General features: G+C 48.2%; 2 protein-coding genes across 4 annotated transcripts in view; both read left to right on the top strand.

The window, feature by feature from the left end:
- The window catches only part of Rhp (GTP-Rho-binding protein rhophilin), a 105080-nt gene that overhangs the window by 53215 nt on the left and 31467 nt on the right, over positions 1-20398 (top strand). The gene's annotated exons all lie outside the window — the stretch shown is intronic.
- LOC144114005 (uncharacterized) lies at positions 8884-19202 on the top strand. The gene is made up of 5 exons (XM_077647431.1): positions 8884-9242; positions 14613-15731; positions 16127-16187; positions 16547-16712; positions 19035-19202. The coding sequence occupies exons 1-5, from the start codon at positions 9141-9143 to the stop codon at positions 19153-19155; spliced, it is 1569 nt and encodes a 522-aa protein (XP_077503557.1). The 5' UTR covers positions 8884-9140; the 3' UTR covers positions 19156-19202.

The following is a 20398-nucleotide window of genomic DNA, read 5'->3' on the forward strand; positions in this document are numbered from 1 at the left end:
GCCGAATCGGGATGCACTCCTGCAGGCCTGGAGGGATCGAGCCCGTGATCGCGGAGGCCGTTCTCCTGCACGAGTGTCGAGGGGCAGCAAAAAAGCGCCGGTTCTTCCCAAGCCAAGTCGTGGACCGTTCACAGCGGCCCGAGGGGCTATTACGCATAATGCAGTACTTAGGAACGCGGCGGGGAGCCGATAAGCCTTCCGGCGGCGCGGCCTCGTGGCGCGCTAGCACTGCGCACCGCGTCGAACAAAAGCGTTCGCAATTAGGCCAGGGCGCGCTTATCCAATTAAATGGCGCTCATGTGGAGCGCTTTGGCCGGGCGTCAGGGGCGTCAGCGGTGGCCGCTGCCCTTGGTCGCGGGGGTGCAAACACCGTTGGCTGTGATCAGCTGTTCTGTTAGGTGACTGGTTAAAGGGCGGTAAGAAGTAAAATGCGCGATTCGGGGTTATATCCCCCCCCCCCCCCCCCTCTTTGTGTTTTGCCTTTTCTTTTTGGCGACGGGGCTCTTGTTATACGTGCCAACCTCATGGCGATTTCCACTGATCGATTTGGAGCAGGGTGCTGAATCCGCGCCAGAGCGACCGAATTTGCCACCGGGTGACCCAATCCTGATCGACCAGCGAAACATGCTCCGGCAAGGAGCCCCACGGAAACCTTTATGCGCAACCGGTTCCGGAAGTTTGGCCTGGAATCAGTCCGCATCAGTCCGTACCACGGTGTGGTCTGCACATTTTCGCTTGACGATGACCAATTCAGCCGTATCTTGCGCTTAGCTTGTGAGGTGCGCCGTTTTTTTTTTTTTTTTGACCTGGGCTGATCACCGGAAATGAGTGCATGACATGCGTATATATATGTGTCCTTACCGGTTCGTCTGAATAGCTGGGCGCTGCGGCGTCGATGTAGCGGATGATTTTTCGACGGTTTGCGAGGCGTTTCAAGAAACATTCCTTTAGTTATACCTCCGAGGGAACATACATTTTGCCATCGTCACTGGTCTCCTTCAACCGCTTTGCGAATTAATCGAGGCGAGAAGCGTCACTCTTCGCCCCGACGACGCCGTCAGAATGTAAACAAGCGCCCAAGGTTAAATGGCGATGCCTCAAACCACGCTAAAAGGAGGCAAACGCGTCTTGTTAAATCCGCGGCGAATCAAGACGGAGGGAGTGGAACTCGCAAGCGCCGCCGCGGAGCAAGGAAAGCTGCTCCGGATCGACCAGTGGAGTTCGCCACTGTAGTGATGTTGCTCGCACGTAATCGAGAGTGCTCGCGGTGCTTCTGCGAAACGCGCCGCTTTCGTAATTAGCCCGAAGGTAAAGTTTCGTGTTGTCGATTGTGCTGCGCGATCTAGTTTCGCATCGCACGCCGTCGTTTCGGGTAGCACTTTTGCCTTTCTGGGCGTCGCTTGTGCATGCTTTCTCCCTCTCCTTCCCCCATTTGCCTCTCGAAATGCGACGCTTCTGTGATGACCCCCATAATGCGCAGGTCCACACGGGACGGAGAGGCAAAGAGACACCGTATGGCTCAGTTTAAACAAACAGGTATATTCAATAATTACACATGATGAAGATTATACATCAGAGGCTGGGGCGTCCGAGCTTACGTGCCGACGACTTCATGGGGGCGATGGAGTGGCTCCGGAGTTGGGCTCGAGCGGTTGCTGGCAGAAGCTGCACGCCGTCGGGGCTTCGGCGCTGAAGGCCCTCTTGGCGAATGATGTCGTCCTGAGCGTGTATGCAGTAGAATTTCAATAGTCGTCCGTTTCTTCGAGGATGGTTCCCAAACCCTTCCTCTAGTGTCGTTCGGCTTGGAAGATGAACAGGAGGCGAGCTTGTAGATGATGACAGCAGAGCATAATTTTACAACAGAACAAACTTTGCACTACTTTACTCATCGACCGGGCAGGTTAGTGCCTAAGTAGCATCACATTTCATACTAAGCATGGAGCCCCAGCTCAGACTGAACTGCATCCGTTTACATGCGCTTTTAAGCACTTGATTAACAAAGGACTAAGGGCGGTCATTTCCAGTGGCCCGCCCAAAGCATCAATTCTCCAATCCAAAATAACATGCGAGATAGGGACCACCCCTTGGGCTGGGCTTAGCCTCGACCCCAGAGTCTGTTAACAATACAGACTAAATAAACAACAAAAACGCCACCACTCTCTCTCAAGTGAGAGTATACACAGGCTCTCTCTTCGGAGCTAATTCACTAGCGCCTGTCTTTCCACATTCTTGGCGAGTACTGCCTGTCCGCCATGACAGGTGTCTGTCGCGGCCCTTCTGGGAAGCTGTGGGTGCCTTCCCGGCGATAGCCCACGACAAAGGGGGGGGAGGGAAAGAATGTCGTCTTCGCGGTTTCGCATAGCGTCGGCTGTGGTACGGCGCGCTCTGGCCCGCTGACAGCTCCCTTGTCCTGGAATGTAACCGGAAATTGGGGAGGATAAAGCCTGTTTCCCCGGGGCGGCGGCGGGACCGGTTTTTCTGGTCGTCACTCAAAGAGCATGGCTGGGTAATTGATGATGCCGCTGTCACGGGTCTCCGTCTACGCCGCGCCGTCGAACGTGGATCCTCGTAGCATACACGGAATGTCACACTTCTAAATCTCCCCGGCTTGCAGTGCATTAGCGGTGCTGTCTGACCGTGCAAGCCGGAGATTTCGAAGCCACTTCAGGAGCTTATGGCTTCCTGCTTCGTCAAGCATGTGAAACAAGTAATGATCGAGGTCCGTTCTTGGTTATGTGTTCGTATCACCGACCCGCCGTGGTAGCGCAGTGGCTAAGGCGTTCTGCTGCTGAGTACGACGTCACGGGTTCGAGGCCCAACTGCGGTGGTCGCATTTCGGTGGGTGCTAATTATGCAAAACGCCCGCGTTCTTTGCGATGTCAGTCCACGTTAAAGAACTCCAAGTGCTCTGAACTTATCCGGAGCCCTTCAGTGCGGCGTCCTTCATAAGCCCTGGCGGGGCTGCGTTGGGGTTCATGACGTTCCACGTACCCCACGTATACGGTGAACTCCACGGTGAATTGCAGCCTTCATGCACCAAAAGTTTTCGTGACAGAGGGGCTGTCTTCGTCCTGTTTCTCTCACACTGACGGAGTGTAGGCACATAATATAGACTGTAGTGACCCGCAACTGGGTCGCTGCTAATAGATAATTAGTGTCTTCGTGCTTGTCGCAGGGAAGTTTGTCTTGATTCCACTTAGTCCCCGACGTTTGTCCGCTGCGTTTCGTGCCGAGCGCGACTAATTTCGGGTCAGAGGCAGAGCAGAAAGCGGTCCGTGCGCTGGAGGGCCCTCTGGTTTGCGTGTGCAGGATGCGCGCTCGGGAGCACGCGGAATCGCGCCCCATCGCTGGCCGCCGCGAGGCGGGGCTCCTCCCCCAGTGTCGCCCTGTCGCACTTTTTCCTCCGACGGCGCGCCCCAGATTAGGTCGATCCACTGCTCGCGCGAGGGGGCTGTCCCTGTGGCTAATGATTCCGGCCCCCTTCTGGCCGTTATTACTCCTTCTCGGGGCTCGCCCGATCTCGCTTCCAGCAGTGCCGCGGTCCACTTCAGCTTCCAGCCGTCCCCGCATGGGCATTTATTTGCGTCTTTTCTCGAGAGCCTCGCGCAGTTGTCGATGCTTGGGCCTCCCACTTGCCAGCACCTGCGGCGTACCGCGCGAGTGGAGGGGGTGCTTCCCGCAACGACCACACTGCCGCTGGCTGCGCGTGCATGCTCCTTCTGAGGCGATAGCGAGCGACTTTAGTGTCAAGGGCTGTCGGCGCGGCGACAGTTTGGTCGGGGAAGGCGTGTTTCGAGGCTGCGTTCGTGTTTTCTTCGACTTTCGAACGGGGGAGTCACCTCGCCGGTGCCTCGAGGCGCGCCGCTCTATGCCGGCTGCCGCAGCGGTGCAAGCTGCTTTCGCGCCGTTTCGCGACGCTCTTCTTCTTCGTGCCCCTTTAGCCGGCTTGATAACGCTCCGCAGAACCGGTCGCATCTCCAGCGAAGCACAGCCGCCGGCCTCGCGTTTTCCTACTAAACGCCTCGTGATCTCAAATCCCTCAGCTCCGCGGCGGCCCTTTTTCCGCATGTGGGCGCCTCGTTGCTCTGATGGGATTCAGATTGTGTACTACAATGCGCCTCAAACATTCGCTCCCGGGGGAAAAAAAAAGGACACTGCAAAGACTTAACGTTGAACACCGTTACGGCGAGAAAATTTAGCGAATCGATTTCCCCAATGCTGTCTGCTGCAAAATCCACAGCTCTGCATGAGCTGCAGCTTCTGCCTACCCACTTAAAGCAGCGACCCGGATCAGGGTCGCGAAAGAAGGCTCTCTCTCTCTCTGTCGGTTGGAAGATCTCGCAACGACTGAGTCCATTTGCGTGCAGAGTCAAATTCTGAGGTGGAGTAGATAACTGCAAGTAAAAGAAGAACGAAGAAAAAAAAATATTTTGAGCTTTGCTAATAGTAACAGTGCCCTGTACGCTGTGGCGTGCTCGACTTATGATGACGGCAAGTCCCGTTTAACGCATATTTTCGGCTCTATTCACGCGCTTAAATTGGCCTTCCGTGAGCAGAGCATACTAGCAGTAGTTCTACATCAGTCCGAATTCAACTCCCTTTCAGGTCCTCGCTGCGTGCATTCTTTTTTTCTTTTCAGTCCCCGTTGCAAAGACAACCAGAGAGATTAGATAATAATAAAGGATATGAGTGGGAACGCTGGTTGAATGTGTAGACCCGGGGCGTGTGTTTTCTGGAATTTCGTGCGGTTGCTGATGAGGTATGTCTAAAGGCTAACAACATTCTGGATGTTCCGTGGGTGGCAATTGGCTCGTTGACATCAATTACCGGGCCAAGTGTGCCTCTCTGTGTTGAAGGACCGTCTCAATACCCTTTCCCATGTGGAAGAGGCCTCTTGGTTGGCAGGAGAACTTGGTTGGCCTCTTGGTTGGCAGAAGTGGACGCAGTCCCTTCGTCAAGTGTTTAGCTTGCTAGTTTGCTGAATGCACAGAGACTGAATCCAGGGTACTGAAAAATTCGAAAACTCAAATTAGCTAGTACTTCTCAAATAAGAAAGTTTGTGTTAATATCTCCTCTGTTTGATTTTATATTTTTCTCCCCTTGCGCTTATCGTGGCAAATTGTCAGGCCCGGCTAAGCGGTTGGATGAAGCAAAAAGTGTCATTCAGGGCGATTACACCATGTTCTTTAATAATCCAGTAAAGCTTCATGCTGTCAAGCCAGGATCCTTTTCAGCCGAATGCAAATTTTGCGGGCAGAAAGCAGATTTGTACCCCACGGTATGGGCCTGCCAGGCTAATAGTGCCCTAGAAACTAGAACAGCCAACGTGGGGAGGATGGGCGGCAGCCTTGTCCAGCTCGGCCCTCGAGGAACAGCAAGCCCTCGTGGATAGAGCCAGGGCGGCGGCGGCCTTAGCCAACGGAAGCCCGGGCGAAGTATCCGACCAACCTTCCCCTGATTCCTCTTCCCTTCCTCCTTTCATCATCATCCCCTGGCAGCTAGGGCTCCGTCAGCGGTATCCGGTCGAGTATAGCCACGCTCGGCCTCGCGTGGGCCATTCTGCTCGCTTATATATCCAGTGCTCTGCCGATGCGCGCGTGTATGCGTTTGTGATGCATGCCTTCCAGTGACAACTCCCGAACCGCTGCTCTTGAAGCATCCTCGGCGCTTATCAGTTCTTCGTTCTCTTTCTCTGAGTATCGTATACGCTTTTTCCGGCGCTGCAGCCTTTCCCGTTCCGTTGAGCAGACCGCAGCCTCGATCCCTGGGACACCGGAAGCTCGTGCGGTCGGTGGCGTGGTCGGGACGCGTGGGTCGGCTCCTGTCAGCCTCGTGCGGCTGATGCCCACGTCTTTCGTGGGCATCCCTGCTGCAGAGAGACAAAAGCCTAGCAGGCGGGGGAATCTGGGTCTTCTCCGTCGCGACGCCGAAATTGGCGATAGCGGCAATCCGTTCGGAGGGCCCACCGGGGTCGTCGGCCAGGTTGGTTGGTCCATCTACCGCCGACATCGACGCAGCCCGGCTGTCTTGCGTGCGCGGGCGTGCCGAGACGATGAGAGGCGCGCGACGCCTGCCTCAAATTGGCGGGCTGCGGCGCCTGCCGTCGGTGGTTGGTGTCATTCGATCGGCAGCGGGACCGCTTTGAACGGTGTCCGACGGCGCGCACCCGTATTGAAGGCGGCAGAGACGAAGAAATCTGCGGTGTACGGGGCAGCGCCCTTGTTGTATCTATACGTCATTAGGTCACCCAAGTATTCGGCTTGGAAAACGTGCGACACGGCACAACTTTTGCTTTAGGTTTGAATTTGTGGCATGGCTTGACGCAGTTCGCTTCGTCCTTGCGCATTTTCACTGAAGCTATTGCTGTGCACGGGCCTTCTTCTGTAAAAAAAAAATCAAACAAAAAACGCCTTCATGGAAAGTAATGGTCGCCGTAAGCAAACACCAAACATTTGCCAGAGGCCTAGAAGAGGTATGGCATTGAGTAGCATCAATGCGTTTCCTTGTAAGTACGACCGCTACCGTGTACTGAGGCCATGTTCGCCCATACCTGTGGTAAGACTGGTTTAGCAGCACTCTCTTGCACCGCGCCTGCTGCTTCGCTACTATCACACACACGGACAACACTTTCCGCCATCGACGAAGGGCCATATGCGATCAATTCGTGCAGCGCCTGCGATGCATAACTTAAGGAATCGGTTAACTGCTGTCCGTTAATGGTTATCAAATGGCGCCTCTGCATACAAGCACCGCCTGCGCTGCCTCGTGTGAGGCTTCGGACATGTGCTGCAAGACTGTCGAGGCATCTGCGCGTGTTCCGGCAGGCGAGGCTCGCGTGGTCGGCGCTCCTCTGCTGCCGCGGCGGTGTCCCCCGTGCAGAGGCGTCCTTGTGCCGCTTTCTTCGGGAGGTCGTTCCGTGAGGCATTCGTCAACCCGGCGGGACACATTTCGCGCGGCTGCCTTGGGGGCAAGAGCAAAGCGGGGCCCTTTTCGTCTCATGCCTGCGAGGGGCAGCGCTGGACGCATTATACGCGCTTGGCAGCGGCTCAAAGCCGAGTGGCGGCGTGCCCTCCCTTACGTTAATGGCCCTCGTTTCTGGTGGCGGAAGGCGGCGGTCGAACTTGGCACTCCTGGTCTAGACGAAAGCGGCCGCCGTGCGGGAACCCTGCCGCCGGCTGCGATTCTCCGGGGCGTTTCCCTAACATTCGCTATCAGTGTGCTTAATAGTGGTAACCGATTTCTTCCGCGCATTAAAGACGCCAGGCGGCGAAGATGGGTGGGCAGCGCTACTCTTGCGATGTTGCACTCGCGGTAGCATGACCTGATCCGGTGGGAGACTTGTGCGAGGGTGAAGAGCAACTGGAGCGACGTTTACCTGTGGCGCCGGGGTAATCAGTTCTGGTCCTCTTATTCCTCCGTCATTGTCTGGACTCTGGACGCATTTACTGTGATCTGGTGACAAGAATTATATATATATATATATATATATATATATATATATATATATATATATATATATATATATATATTGTTAATGTAACGTGCTTCCACAGAACCTCGACGGAAGAAGCACGTTACAATACATACATATATATATATATATATATATATATATATATATATATATATATATATATATATATATATATGTATGTATGTATGTATATCCAACTAACCGGTGCGTGGCTTGCATTTCCCGACATCTGTGATTCGCACCGTACTTTTGCGTCTCTTTGGTGTAACTTTCGTTTTCTAGTTTGTATGCGGCGCCAGCCGTGCGCTGGTTGAACTCTTGTAACCGCGCTGTGCGGAAAGGAGATGTAAAAAGGCGAGCTTAGCGCGTGCATCCATTATCGTGCGGCTTCCTTGTAACGGCGCCTCTCGGTCATCGCTCTGCTGTCGGTGTTCCAAGTGTGCAGCAGCAGCAGTAGAGAAGTGTCTCGGTGGTGGGGCCGAGGCGTGCGCTGGCGAGACCGGTCAGTGCGCGCGCGTGTGTGTGCGCCACAGGCGTCAACGACCCCGCGACGCGGGATTACGGCGCGAGAGCGCGCTTGGGCGACGCCCGTAGCGACACAGGTTCGCGGATAAAAGGGCGCCAAGAGGCGACGTCGTCGAAACGGAGCCGCCCCGAGTGCGTCGCCCAGTGCGATAAGCGAGCGCGACGCTGGCTGTGCACCATCTGCGCCTGCTGCCGCCAACTTGGCGCGCTGCCTGCCGGGCTTTGGTAAAACGGGCCACGACAGTGTCTGCCCGATCTCTGCCGCTTGAGAAGTACCGACAGGGCAGCATGTATGCTTACTACGCTCCTCGTGTAGGAAGCAGAGACCCGGTGCTTTTACCGAGCCGTTGCTCCCTTTACAGGTTTTGTCTGAGCCTGTACAAACACACGCCTCTTCTCCTGTTGGTGATTCGCCGCGCGTCCTGTCTATGGCGGCTTAGCTCACCGTTGGCACAAAGTCACCATCGTGCGCAGCACCCTGATCCTCACGAGGTTGGATGGGTGGATATGCCGCTGTAAACGCGTTTCCATCGACACTTGCGTTGTCGAACATTCGAGGGCTGACACGGTGTAGTCGAGCCAAGCCTGGGACGTAGCACCGCTCGGGTGCGGAGTTCAGCCGAATTTATTTCTCCGCAGACGGCACCCCAGTGGCCACTTGCGATCTGTCCGTTGCGCGCTGCAATCTACATCTGTCACCGCGGTAAGCCGGCAGTTATTGCCCGCTTCGCGGTGAGTGAAAAAAAACTGTTGGCCAGCGAGGCACTGGTGGAGCGATTTTATTTGCGGCCAATGCGGGAAGCGGAGTTTTTGCCCTTCGTCTTTTTGCCACCGTCCGCCCACGTCACGTCGAGAAAGGAGCTGTTCGAAGGAAGGGAGCACTGTAAAAAAAGTGTGTAAAATTACAGGCGTTTTTGCAGAAATTTACTGTTGCCGCACGGAAAAAATCTGTTACTGGAAAAAACAGAAAGGTGATCAAGCAAAAAAACAGACATTTTCTGTTTTTGACCGCCGTGGTCTAGTCACGTGCGTCTCTATTAAGAAGTAAGCTACGAATAATGCACCTGAACACCTTAAAAACATCCGTTTATTTTTTAAAGCCTAGAGTGTAGTAAACTAAATTTTTCGCACAACTAGTACTATGTGGTTGCTTTTGATGCGGAGCTGCACTTCGCAAGATGACTTCCGCATGAAGAGGGGCTTGGTGTCTTCGTGCATCGATTTATTCGTTTCATTTGGAAAGGTGAGTGAACAAACAATCTCTGCCACTTGATACAGACAGTGTGATTTGCTTTGTGTCACCGGTGGAAATCTCTAAACTATATTGTAGATGTTGCGTGCGATGGAGGTGGATTACTGTAGCGAAATATTAAGGCATGGGCACATAGCTCGCATCTCACTAAATAGCGGGAAAGCCCTAGCCCTGCGTAACTTTCATCCTCCGCCTTGCGGTTTCAAGCTGCCTACGCTCCGTAAACTGTTCATGGTGAAGGTGCAGCTTTGACACGCAGTTGTTAAAACGATCAGGACGAGCGCTCACGCGCGAATCACTTGCCGCCGCGGACGCCGCCGTATCGGCAAGCGTCGTGTGTCTTCCATATTTCATTGTGCTAGCTTCTAAATCGTGCCGCGGCCTCGCTACCGCAACCACGCAGCCCTTAATTTTCATCGCATTCACGATTGCCTCTAAAGGCTATCTGAAATCTTTGCAGCGTGTTTTAACGTGGTGTGCGTTAAATTTGAGATCTGCCAGGGCCCGGGTTCTCGCTTGAGCTTCGACTCGCGGCATTGGCCGCCGCGCCGACTGTCGTCATTCGGCCGGCGCACCGGCCACTCGCGCGAGCCGAACCAGTCTCGCGAGATTCCAGCCCTGCGCCAGCTTGTCGTTTCGAATGCAGCGGCATCGCATTTTGCTCACGCGGAGCTACGGCTGAGCGGAGGCCGTTCGGCTCACGGTATCTTTGAACTCACGAGTGTTCAGACTCTGCATGCGTACGCGAACTTTCTCGAGTAAACAAAGCTGCGGTCTTGGCCCTTGCCTAGCTGTCGACAAGCAACGTCGACCCGGAGGTGGATCGTTCGTTTCCAGCTTTGCGGTTGCTACGCGGCCTGCGCTCCCCCGTGTATTGCGGTGGAGCATGTCTTCGCCTCAGTAGGCTCGGCGGCCTGGTCGCCGCCGCTGTATCGGCATAAGCGTCAAATAGATTCCACACGGCTTTTGCTATGGCTGTGAAATATAATCTGAAAATTTTAATGTTGAATATGCTGTTTGATCTGTTTGTCGGCTAATGAGGCTACCATATTGGACTATATCACGTATTACGGACAGTTCTGGACGGTGAGATGCATGTTATGCGGGGAACGGGTCGTCGGTCACCCGCACGTGTCAGTTCTCTTCGGAGGCTGGCGCAGAATTGCAAACGGCGTAGATGCTTGACAGCATGCTTAAATTACAATGAAATGAACACTACCTGAACTCGAGGTAGTAAAGGACTAAATACTGACACTTAATTACCGACCCTTAATTAGCGATAAACAATTAGTGAATAAAATGGCTATAAATGCTCCGAATGTAATCAGACGAACGGTATTTGACCTGGAGGTAGTAAAGGAGAAATGGTGACCTCTGATAAGTGACCCTTCATTAGTCAAAAGCAATTAGGGAATTAAATTACCAGAAAATCAACCAAATCAACAGTACTTGAACTTGACATAATAATTTAACAATTAGTAGTACCTGACTAGTGACCGCTAATTAGTGAAGAGTAATTAGTGACTTAAATAACCAAAATTCTCCGAATGTAATCAAATTAACAGTACTTGAACTGGACATTGCAGAGAACTAAATATACTTGTATTGAATAAAACTGATTACTTATAATCAGTTTTGGTCCAGTTTGGCTGAGGTCAATTTTTGGGTGAACCATGCTGAAATTTGGCGGTGGCCCGGGCACCAAATTCCAAGTTAACTCATGTTCGGGTCATGGTTGACCCTGGTTATGGCTATCATGTATAGGCACAGTGTCATCACTATGCTTGGCTAACTGTTATAGTGTTCCTATGCAGCTGCTGCTATGCAGCTGCTTCACAAGTAAGCAAGAGCAGAATTTTCTTGGGGTAGGAACCTCCGGATTAGTGCTTTCGCGCTAAAAAACTGGCAGAAATGCATTCACAACCTGAGCGGAAGGCTCCCGGCCTTTGTAAAGTAGTAGATACTAACTTAAGGCATCCGCAATCACGCTGCAGCTCAGTCAAGAGAGCCTGTAACTAAGCCAAAATAAAACCGCAATCATCACGCACTGGTGCATGGCCGCGGTATTCAAAGCAAATGCGACGATAGAAGTACAACGTGGACTAGCTAACACTGATCATCCATTTACTTTGCGTGACAGATGCATATATCAGAGAACAAGCCTAAATAACAGCTCCTATGTAAGGCACTGTTTGGGTTTCAGTATAAAAAAAGAAAATGACTTCTACCATGTTCAGGACAGGTGTGTTCAAGCTTATGTATTCAAATGCATGCTGTTCACAGTACAAATTAGTATCTATGGTGCTGCTATACAAATTGGTTGAAAGTCAGCATGCGAGGCGTCTCCCAATTAATGATTAATCATACTGAGCTCAAGGCAATTTTTATCTAACGTATGTACAATCGTGGTAGCGCAGGAAGGATGAGCATCACGATCGACCAAAAATGTACAATTAAGGCGACGCGTTAAAGCTGAAAAATAAGAAAGGTGGCTTACTTCCTGCTGTGGCGGCAAGAACTAGTGGCGCAGGTTAAGTGCACATCTCCCGTACTCCCATACTCTCCCAGTTTCTATCCTTGTATAGCTAACAAACTTAAAGTTATGTGGATAATAATTTAATTATTTCCATTCTGGTTTTTTCAGCGATGTACTCCTGCAGCATATGCAGCAACATTACTTCGTCCCTCTCTTCCTTCTACAAGCACATCGCCTTGCACAAAAATGTGAACCAGTTCCGCGTCAAGTGCCCTTTTCGAAGTTGTTGCAAGACGTTCCGTAAAGTCGGCAGCGTGTACAGCCACATATGCCGTGAACACAGACAAGCACGACGTGCAGAAGGCGAAAGCCGCAGTGCTATAACTGTTCACAGATGTGACTTCGTGTGCTCTGTGGATGCCTGCATTCAGCTCTGCAAAGATTATAAATCTCTTGTGGCACACTTGAAATGTCACATTACCGAAGGGACAGAGGTGAAGTGCCCATTTCAGAACTGCAGCAAAGCGTACAAGAACAAGGCTTCTTTCTCCTCCCACCTTTCACGCTACCACGTAAAGGCCACAAACTCAGCTCCACAATCGCAGGTTCAAACTATGGTCAGTGCAATTGCTTCAGAAGCTGTCACAGGAAATATTCAGTCTGCTGAGAACTCCTGGGACAACGAGCTTGAAGAAGCTCCAATTGCAAGTACTCATGAAGGTTCCCCCAGAGACTGCCTGGAAACATGCAGTGACGAAGTTACTGATGCTTTCGCTCATCTATACCTGAGATTGCTGTCAGAGCGTCACGTTCCTTCATCCACTGTGCAGCTGATTGCAGAGGCTATATATGACATTCAGACTGCTAATGTTTCGATGATGACTTCCATTCTTAAAGCTAGGCTCAAACATGTTGTGTGCAGTGAAGAAGTTGACAAGATAATCGACGAAGCTTTTGAAGCAGATCTTGTCTTAGCTGTGCACAGAGATCCGGGTGGTGTGTTCCGCAGTAAGCACACCCGTAACTTACATTTCAAGAAACGCTTTCTCTTTGTGGAGCCTGTTACAATACTACTGGGAAGAAACAAAAGAAATAGGGATGCAACATTCTACTACGTGCCAGTATTAAAAACACTGGAGGCCATGCTAGAAAATGAAGCTGTGGTTAAGCAGTGTGATGAACTCTTACCAAACACCAACAGAGTAATGAAAGACTTCACCGATGGCAGTGTTTTCAAGTCTATTTTACTTTACAAGGATCATCCAAAAGCGTTAAAGCTAATTCTTTTCCAGGATGCTTTCGAAGTCGTAAACCCACTCGGTTCTGCGAAGAAGAAGCACAAGCTGCTTGCAGTTTATTTAATTCTTGGCAATCTTTATTCATGGAAGAGATGCTCAACTGACTCCATCAAGCTCTGCTTGCTTTGCAGTGAGACTTACTTTAAATACTTTGGTCAAGACAAAATATTTGCACCCCTGATTGATGATCTGAAAAAGCTCGAAGCAGGCACAGTCGTCACTACAAAGGGCACACGTCTGATTGGCACAGTGTGCGCAATCCTCGGTGACAATCTTGGAAGCCATGGAATTGGTGGCTTTGTTGAAAACTTTAGCAATGCAACACACATCTGCAGGTTTTGTTTGGCGGAAAGAAGAGACCTCTTCTCTCCACTTGCATTGTCAGGTGTATTCGAGCTGAGAACACCAGACAATTACAACAGTGCTGTCCTAACCTTAGCAGCCGATAGCTCCTTAAGTGCAGAAAAGGGAGTAAAGTTTAGGTCTTTGTTCAACGATCTGAAGTATTTCGACGTTTGTGCACCAGGGCTTCCCCCTTGTTTGGCACACGATCTTTTTGAAGGCATAGTGTCATTCGACCTTTCTTTGTATATACAATATTTTGTCACGGTTTGTGAGTGGATTTCTCTAGAGGATCTCAATAACCGTATAGGTGGCTTTCCTTTTAAGCACAGCGACCTCAATGACAGACCATGTGAGGTTCCTGTAAAGAAATCACTTGGAGGCCATGCTATTCAGAACTGGAATATGGTTCGTTTTCTTCCCCTCTTCCTAGTCGGTTCCGTTCAGTCTACAGAGAATGAGGTCTGGAAGCAGGTTCTGTTGCTCTCAGAAATTGTTCTTTTAGTTACTGCACCAGCAGTTACAAGTGCAATGGCTATGAGGCTCCAAGATATCATCGAAGATTACATGACAAGCAGAGCAGCTCTGTTCCCAAATATTCCATTGAGGCCAAAACACCATTACCTTCTTCACTATCCAATGCTTATTATGCAGTTTGGTCCCCTGATCAGATTGTGGACAATGCGATGCGAGAGCAAACACAGCTACTTCAAGAAATGTGCTAGAAATTGTCAAAATTTCAAGAATTTGACGTTGACTTTATCTCAGCGGCATCAGCTTTTCCAAGCTTACAAGAACACAGGAAGCAGTACTGACGTTCTCGACAATGCATCTTTTTTCATGATCAGCCTTTGCAGTCCTGAAATTCAGAACGAAGTTCGGGAAGTTGTTTCTGATGAAGGGGAAATTTTCTCAACACAGCAAGCAACTATTCGGGGTCTGTTGTATGAGTGCAAAATGCTAGTTGTAATGTCACGGCAGAACGGCGAACTAAAGTTTGGGGAAATACAGCTGATCCTGTCGAAAGATGCCCGGCATTTTTTTCTTGTAAAAACTGTTAGTACATCGTATGAACCAGGAATGCAGTATTTTAACATCTTAAGTAATGACGGTCCAATCAAGTGCATTGAGCTCGACAGCTTGCTTGACAACACACCATTAATCCAGTACAACCTTGCCCGCTGCAGTTATCCTGTTTTTGTTTTGAAGCATGGATTACTTGATGGAGTTTGAACTGTGTTTCAGATAGCTGCAATGGAGTTGGAACAACGAATTTCCAACTGGCTGCCAGCCCTGGACAAGGAGATTGTAGAGCTGACAGTCCAGAAGCTGCAGCAATGTGGTGTAGAGTCCCTGGAACATCTGAAGTATGTGGTTGAAGAGGATTTGCAATTTTTAAAGCCCATCAGCAGAAGGATTCTTCTTGAAAGGTTTCACTCAGCGGCTACGCCCAACCCACCAGTGTCACTTTCTCCCAACGACATTCAATCGCCTACAAGCACACAGTGTGCAAGCTTTTCTACACCTTGGGAGGTTTTCCCACCACAGCTTATGAAGGCTTGCCAAGAAGGGAAGCGTCCAGTAAAGAGCGACTTGAATGAAATGGTACGACTTGTGAGTGACCATATTCTTGCCATAAACAGGAAGCCAGGTCGCAAGATCTTGAGGGCCATCGCAGCTGAAATTGTGAGCCATTACCCGAAGACATTCGAGGACACCCTAAATGGGGCAGTAATTGGCTCGGGCATTGAGACACTCTTGTGGAAACTTGAAAACTGTGTTAACAACAAACGAAGGCCAAGCTCTGAGCAGCCACATCAGTTCGAACCGGACGATGAACTGGACTTGAGTGTCAAACGAGTGAAGATTCAGAGAGACTCATATGGGTGTGTGGCATGGCAACCAAAGCTTCCATCTGACGAGTCTGCTGACTCACAGGAGAAGAAAAAAGAGGACTTGCTGTCGCAGTTCAGGCTTGCGTTTCCAGATGAGACCATGGTTGCACAGCTCATGTCAGAGACTTATGCATCACAACGTCAGCTTATCAATGCATCCAAAAATATTCGAGACATTGAGCGAAGCTGGCCATTTCTGTTTCAGGCAAAGCACCTGACCAACCACGTAAACATCTTGCTAGGCTCAAATGTTGCAAAGACTTTCGATGACCGACTAAAGACTGTTGGACGGCAAGTTTTTCGTTACGCACACAGCCAAGTAAAAAAAGAATGTGTGAAGTCTTGTCTCCAAGAAATAGAAGCTGCCAAAACTAACAGGAAGTCAATGGCAGTTGAATACGAAGCCATGCCACTACTACTGCTCGCAATCTTCGGAGAAGACAAAGAGCTGTTTTACAAGCTAACAGAGGTAAAAACTGATAAATGTAGTTTGCATTATTTCCTTGCAGTCGTCGCACGTTAATGCACAATGTGAAGTGTCCCATTAATTTATTCCTCCCAATAATCAAGTCAGCACTGCCTTTTATAACAGTAGTGCAGTGATTGTTTTACCCACGTCTCTAACATTTGTACTGAGATAACAGAAAAATCTGGAAGTTTTATGTCAACCTTGCCCATAAACAAAAATTTATCCTCAAAGCCAGCAGACTTGCTGCGGTGTGTTTTAGCGTGCGACGCAATGGTAACCCATATTTAAGTGAAATGGCGTCTGTGTTGAGGACTTAAGGCAACATTTTTCTTTTATTACATGCCATTGACTGATCCTAATGCTAATGCACATGTGAATTGGTTTTTTCATATAAGGAGATGGCCAGCGACGATGACTTGGGGGATCTGCCAAGCTGTCCTTTCATCTGCACGAAAGGTAAGATACTGATGACTGACTAAAGGGGCAGTTCTTTAAAAAATTGCTGAAAAATGCACTAAATGGTGCTACCTTGTCCGAAATGCAAATCTTTATTTTATTAGACAAATGTATGCAATTTATTAAAAGACACTTCCCGCTGATTGAAATGCTTAATGAGTATTGCTGGTTCGATGTGCCTATCATATATAGGTCAATGCAATCTTCGTCGTTATCCCTTCCTCGTTATTCACTTATCCTCCTAAACCTAATGGTGATGGACCCACCCCTCTGAATAAAGACTTTACGTGTAACTGAAAGACATAATAAAAAAAGAAGGACAAAGCGAATAATAATGCTTCCTTCCAACTCTTTTCCAGGATGGACTTTTCTCACTGCTAATTCATACACAATCTGCGTGGACACCCATCCAGTGCTTCATGCATCGAAGCCAGACGAGGCCTTCAAGCTGCTGTTCTTTGCCCATTTTGCTTTTAACATCCAGTACCAGAAGGAGACGAGCCTGTGCTTGGAATTCACACAGAGGTAAGAACTGAAGCCAATGTTCACTCACCTGTACACTTGCCTGACGTCACAGTACGCCCTGTGCAAATGCATACTGCAGTCTGCCAATCTTCCAGAACCTTAATTAGAAAAGCGGTTACTACGCTGCTAAACTGAGTGTACGCGAAGAAAATGCACTTCAAATGAAAAGCTTTTTGAACAGTGTGCGTGTTCATCGAGAATATCATACTGTCAATGAAGTTTGCTTATAGAGGTGAAAGTTGGCATTTCTTCAGTTTGGCTTTGAACTAGCACTGGGACGCAATAATGCTAAAGATATTTGGTAGTGTGCTGTAGTATAGGAGCAGCAGCGAAGAAAATTTGCTTTAAGGTAGGGAGTTTTAGCAACATTGTAGTACAAGAAATTAATAATTGATTTACCATTGACTGACGTAATAACATGCCCTCATTATCCAGTCTCATTTTTGAAACTATGTGTCAAACAGCGAGACGTCATAAAGAAACCTTTTATCTCTATAGTTAACAGTACAGCAGCAGCTTGGGATCACGCCTGTGTGCTGTCTATTAGTTCTGCTGGAAGGCTAAAGCAAGAGCATACAGACAAGGATGCATTCTAGTAAATGTGAAGGTCTGAGATCAGGTATTTTGTTTGTTTTGTTATAATAAAGCACAACACCAAAAACAAAGCAAGTGACAAGCACGCAACTGTATTATAAACGTTAATTTTTTTTTAAACTTTGCAGCCTTCTATTTTAAAAAGTGTGAGAAATGCGCCGGTGCTTTCTATTGTGCTGGATTGTACTGCAAAGTGGACATTATGTACCTCATAAGGATGAATAATTAGACGATTAATCAGCTTAAATTAGCTAACAAACTTTACTATTTCTGCTTTTTAAAGGGAAGGTTGTATTGCAAAATTTATCTGGCAACATCGAAGGTTAGGCTTATTTTTATATTTTGTTACTCGGCAATGTATTTCGAAGTATCGAAGGAAAGCTTGTTCAATTGGCTGGCCCACTTTACCTATCTATACAATGCCGTAACTGCGCATCGTATTCTTGCCGAAATCTAGTTAACTTATACATCATAAAAATACACTAACTGTGCCTGTACTTGCTGCATGCATTAGAAGTGCGAGAAGCGATTTTTCTATGAATATGCAATGGTGGAAAGCCGACTCAACGAGCTTTCGTATGTGTATTTTTGTTGGTCGATGTCTGGAATGATACTGCCATTTAGGAGTATTTAAAAAAGCTCATATTCAAAGTTGACGACCATCAATTTTGCAACATAACCTACCTTGCTTCTGAGATGAAAACTTGAAAAGTCAGTCAAAGTTAATTATGTAACTACAGATACATTTGAGGCACCTAATGTCTGCCTTGCTGTACAGTCCAGCTCAGAAGACCACACCGACGTAGCTAAGTATTTAAAACATATCTTCAAAAGTGACAAACAAAAATCACCCTGTATATAAAATATCAATCGGAAGGAAAAAAATGTCTCTCCCGCTCTTTTTCTGCCGCATCTCACACACACACACTTAAGGTAATGGAATCGGGGTACGGATTTCAGGCTGTTTTTTATGAGAGAGGGGTGCGTCCTGACATGGCAAACCGTTGTAGCAAGGTAGGCAAAAGAGACCTAACGTTTTATTAAAGCACGTTTCTCCTCGTTTTATCCGTTCAATCCTCCTCATTCATAGGGCCACATGTACTGTAGTGGCTATGAGTTCCTAGGGCACATAAGCTACGAACTAGTCCGACACTTTTATCATTACCCACTGGATCAAAACCTCACTTGTGGAGATGAAAGTCGATCTCAAGTAATTCAATATGTGGTAGTAAAATGAGGTGATCACTGAGAAGCAAGGTGCTTAAATGACTTCAGTAGCATCCTAGATACTTTTGTTTCCAATGGTACCTGTATGACCGGAAACTCCAACACATGCCTCGTAAACAATGACATTGTAGAAGCATCGTATGCTCTTTCCGCCCAGCACTGCCTGTGAGTCATGCTGATCTGTGGTTGTTGATAAAACGAATCTTGCTACTTTATCGCTATGAGGAGCTTGAAAAGAAGGTTTGAGCAGCAAAGTGATGCCTCACAAAGCTAGAGTTTTATTTCTGGGTGGGAACAGGTAAGATATTAGTGTTTTTTTTTTTACTTAGCTTTTACCCCTCACAACGTAGCGGATCATATATGAGACCTGATTTTTTTAACACATCCGCCCTTGTCAGAGTGGTTGTGCAAGTGTAGAACGAATATATTTTTGGCTTTCAACTATAAAAATTAAGTTTTTGTGCCTGGTCGTTAGTGATAGCTCGTGGCTCTTTGTTTCAGGGCTATTGCAGGTATTAATCCTGCAAGAGGAACAAAGGTGCGAAAGAATGGCGGGAAGCAGCACTGCCTGTCACCAAGAGTGGCTGCACTCGCAACGGCTTTGAAAGACTATGACTTTTAGATTTTTAGTTTCTGTTGCTTGTGTTGTATAACATTTTAATATGTTGGGCTCAGAAATAGTCTTAGAGCTATAGAAGACTGCTGATGCTGATGTGACTTTCGATTTAATAAAGTGTTCATTCATATCAAGCTGCTTGGCTTTTGGCTCTCAGGCAATGCTATACTGATGAAAATCAGTGTTGTGCAAACGTTTCATATTTAGATATTCTTAAATTACTTCACGCAACTTCCCTCGAGCAACGAATTATGTAATATCACACTTTCATTGGCATAAACGACGCAAAGATCGTATTTGTAATTTAATGAGCCCTTGTGCTTGCACAGAAACCGTATTTTGTGCGGGAAAAAAAATTGTAATAAAAGAACAACTAATAGTAAACAGAACATTGCAAGAATTTGAAATATATTTTCTGCAAACCAAAAAGAAAATTGTGTGTAAATTAACAGGGCAGCCAAAAACAGACAACTAAGCTCAATTTGCAGTCACAGATTTTCTGTACATGATAGAAAAGAAACATTGTAAAATAACAGAATAACTGAAAACAGAAAAGTGAATTTCACAGATTTTCTGTACATGACAGAAAAGAAACACTGTAAAATAACAGAATAACTGAAAACAGAAAAATGAATTTCACAGACATTTTACAAGCTTTCAGTAAATAATGAGGAAGAAAAACCTGAAAATCACAGACTTGCTTTGAAACAGAAAATGAAATTTCACAGAAATTTTACAGGGATTTTCGGTAAATGATAAAAATCTAACATTGTAAAATAACCGAAAAACTGAAAAACGGAAAACAGAACTGTACAGACATTTTCTGGCAGGACAGCTGCCAGAAAATGTCTGTTTTTTTTGGAAAAAATTTTTTACAGTGAGCTTCCTAGCTTGGTTGCCTCTTTGATTACTTATCGCCTTTGAAATAGTGTTCGGCGTTAATGCGGATGCGCAGGTGTGAGCGTGCTTAGGATTCCACAAGCTATAGAGCGTGCGCTCCAGGTAACGCGGCAGTTGCATTTTCGCTTCTCAAGGACTGGGGTACTGTTTTCCTAAGCGCCGAACGAGTGAATTGTTCAAAGCTGCCTATCGACTGCATCTCCCGTGTGGCGCCGCATTCTGTCGACCTTCTTCGGTGAATCTGGCGTACGTGAGAGGAGTCTTGTACACAGGCGGCGACGGCGCCTTTAAGATTATCGTATGTGCCACCCCCCCCCCCCCCCCCCATTTTTTCAGTCCCCCACATCCC

This window comes from Amblyomma americanum, chromosome 1 (genome assembly GCF_052857255.1).
Source record: "Amblyomma americanum isolate KBUSLIRL-KWMA chromosome 1, ASM5285725v1, whole genome shotgun sequence".
Lineage (NCBI taxonomy): Eukaryota > Metazoa > Arthropoda > Arachnida > Ixodida > Ixodidae > Amblyomma > Amblyomma americanum.

Coding starts and splice junctions, on each gene's coding strand:
- LOC144114005 (XM_077647431.1), top strand. CDS start 9,141: ATGTGGTTGCTTTTGATGCGGAGCTGCACTTCGCAAGATGACTTCCGC. Junction 9,243..14,612: donor TATTCGTTTCATTTGGAAAG/GTGAGTGAACAA, acceptor ACTGTGTTTCAG/ATAGCTGCAATGGAGTTGGA. Junction 15,732..16,126: donor TGTTTTACAAGCTAACAGAG/GTAAAAACTGAT, acceptor TTTTCATATAAG/GAGATGGCCAGCGACGATGA.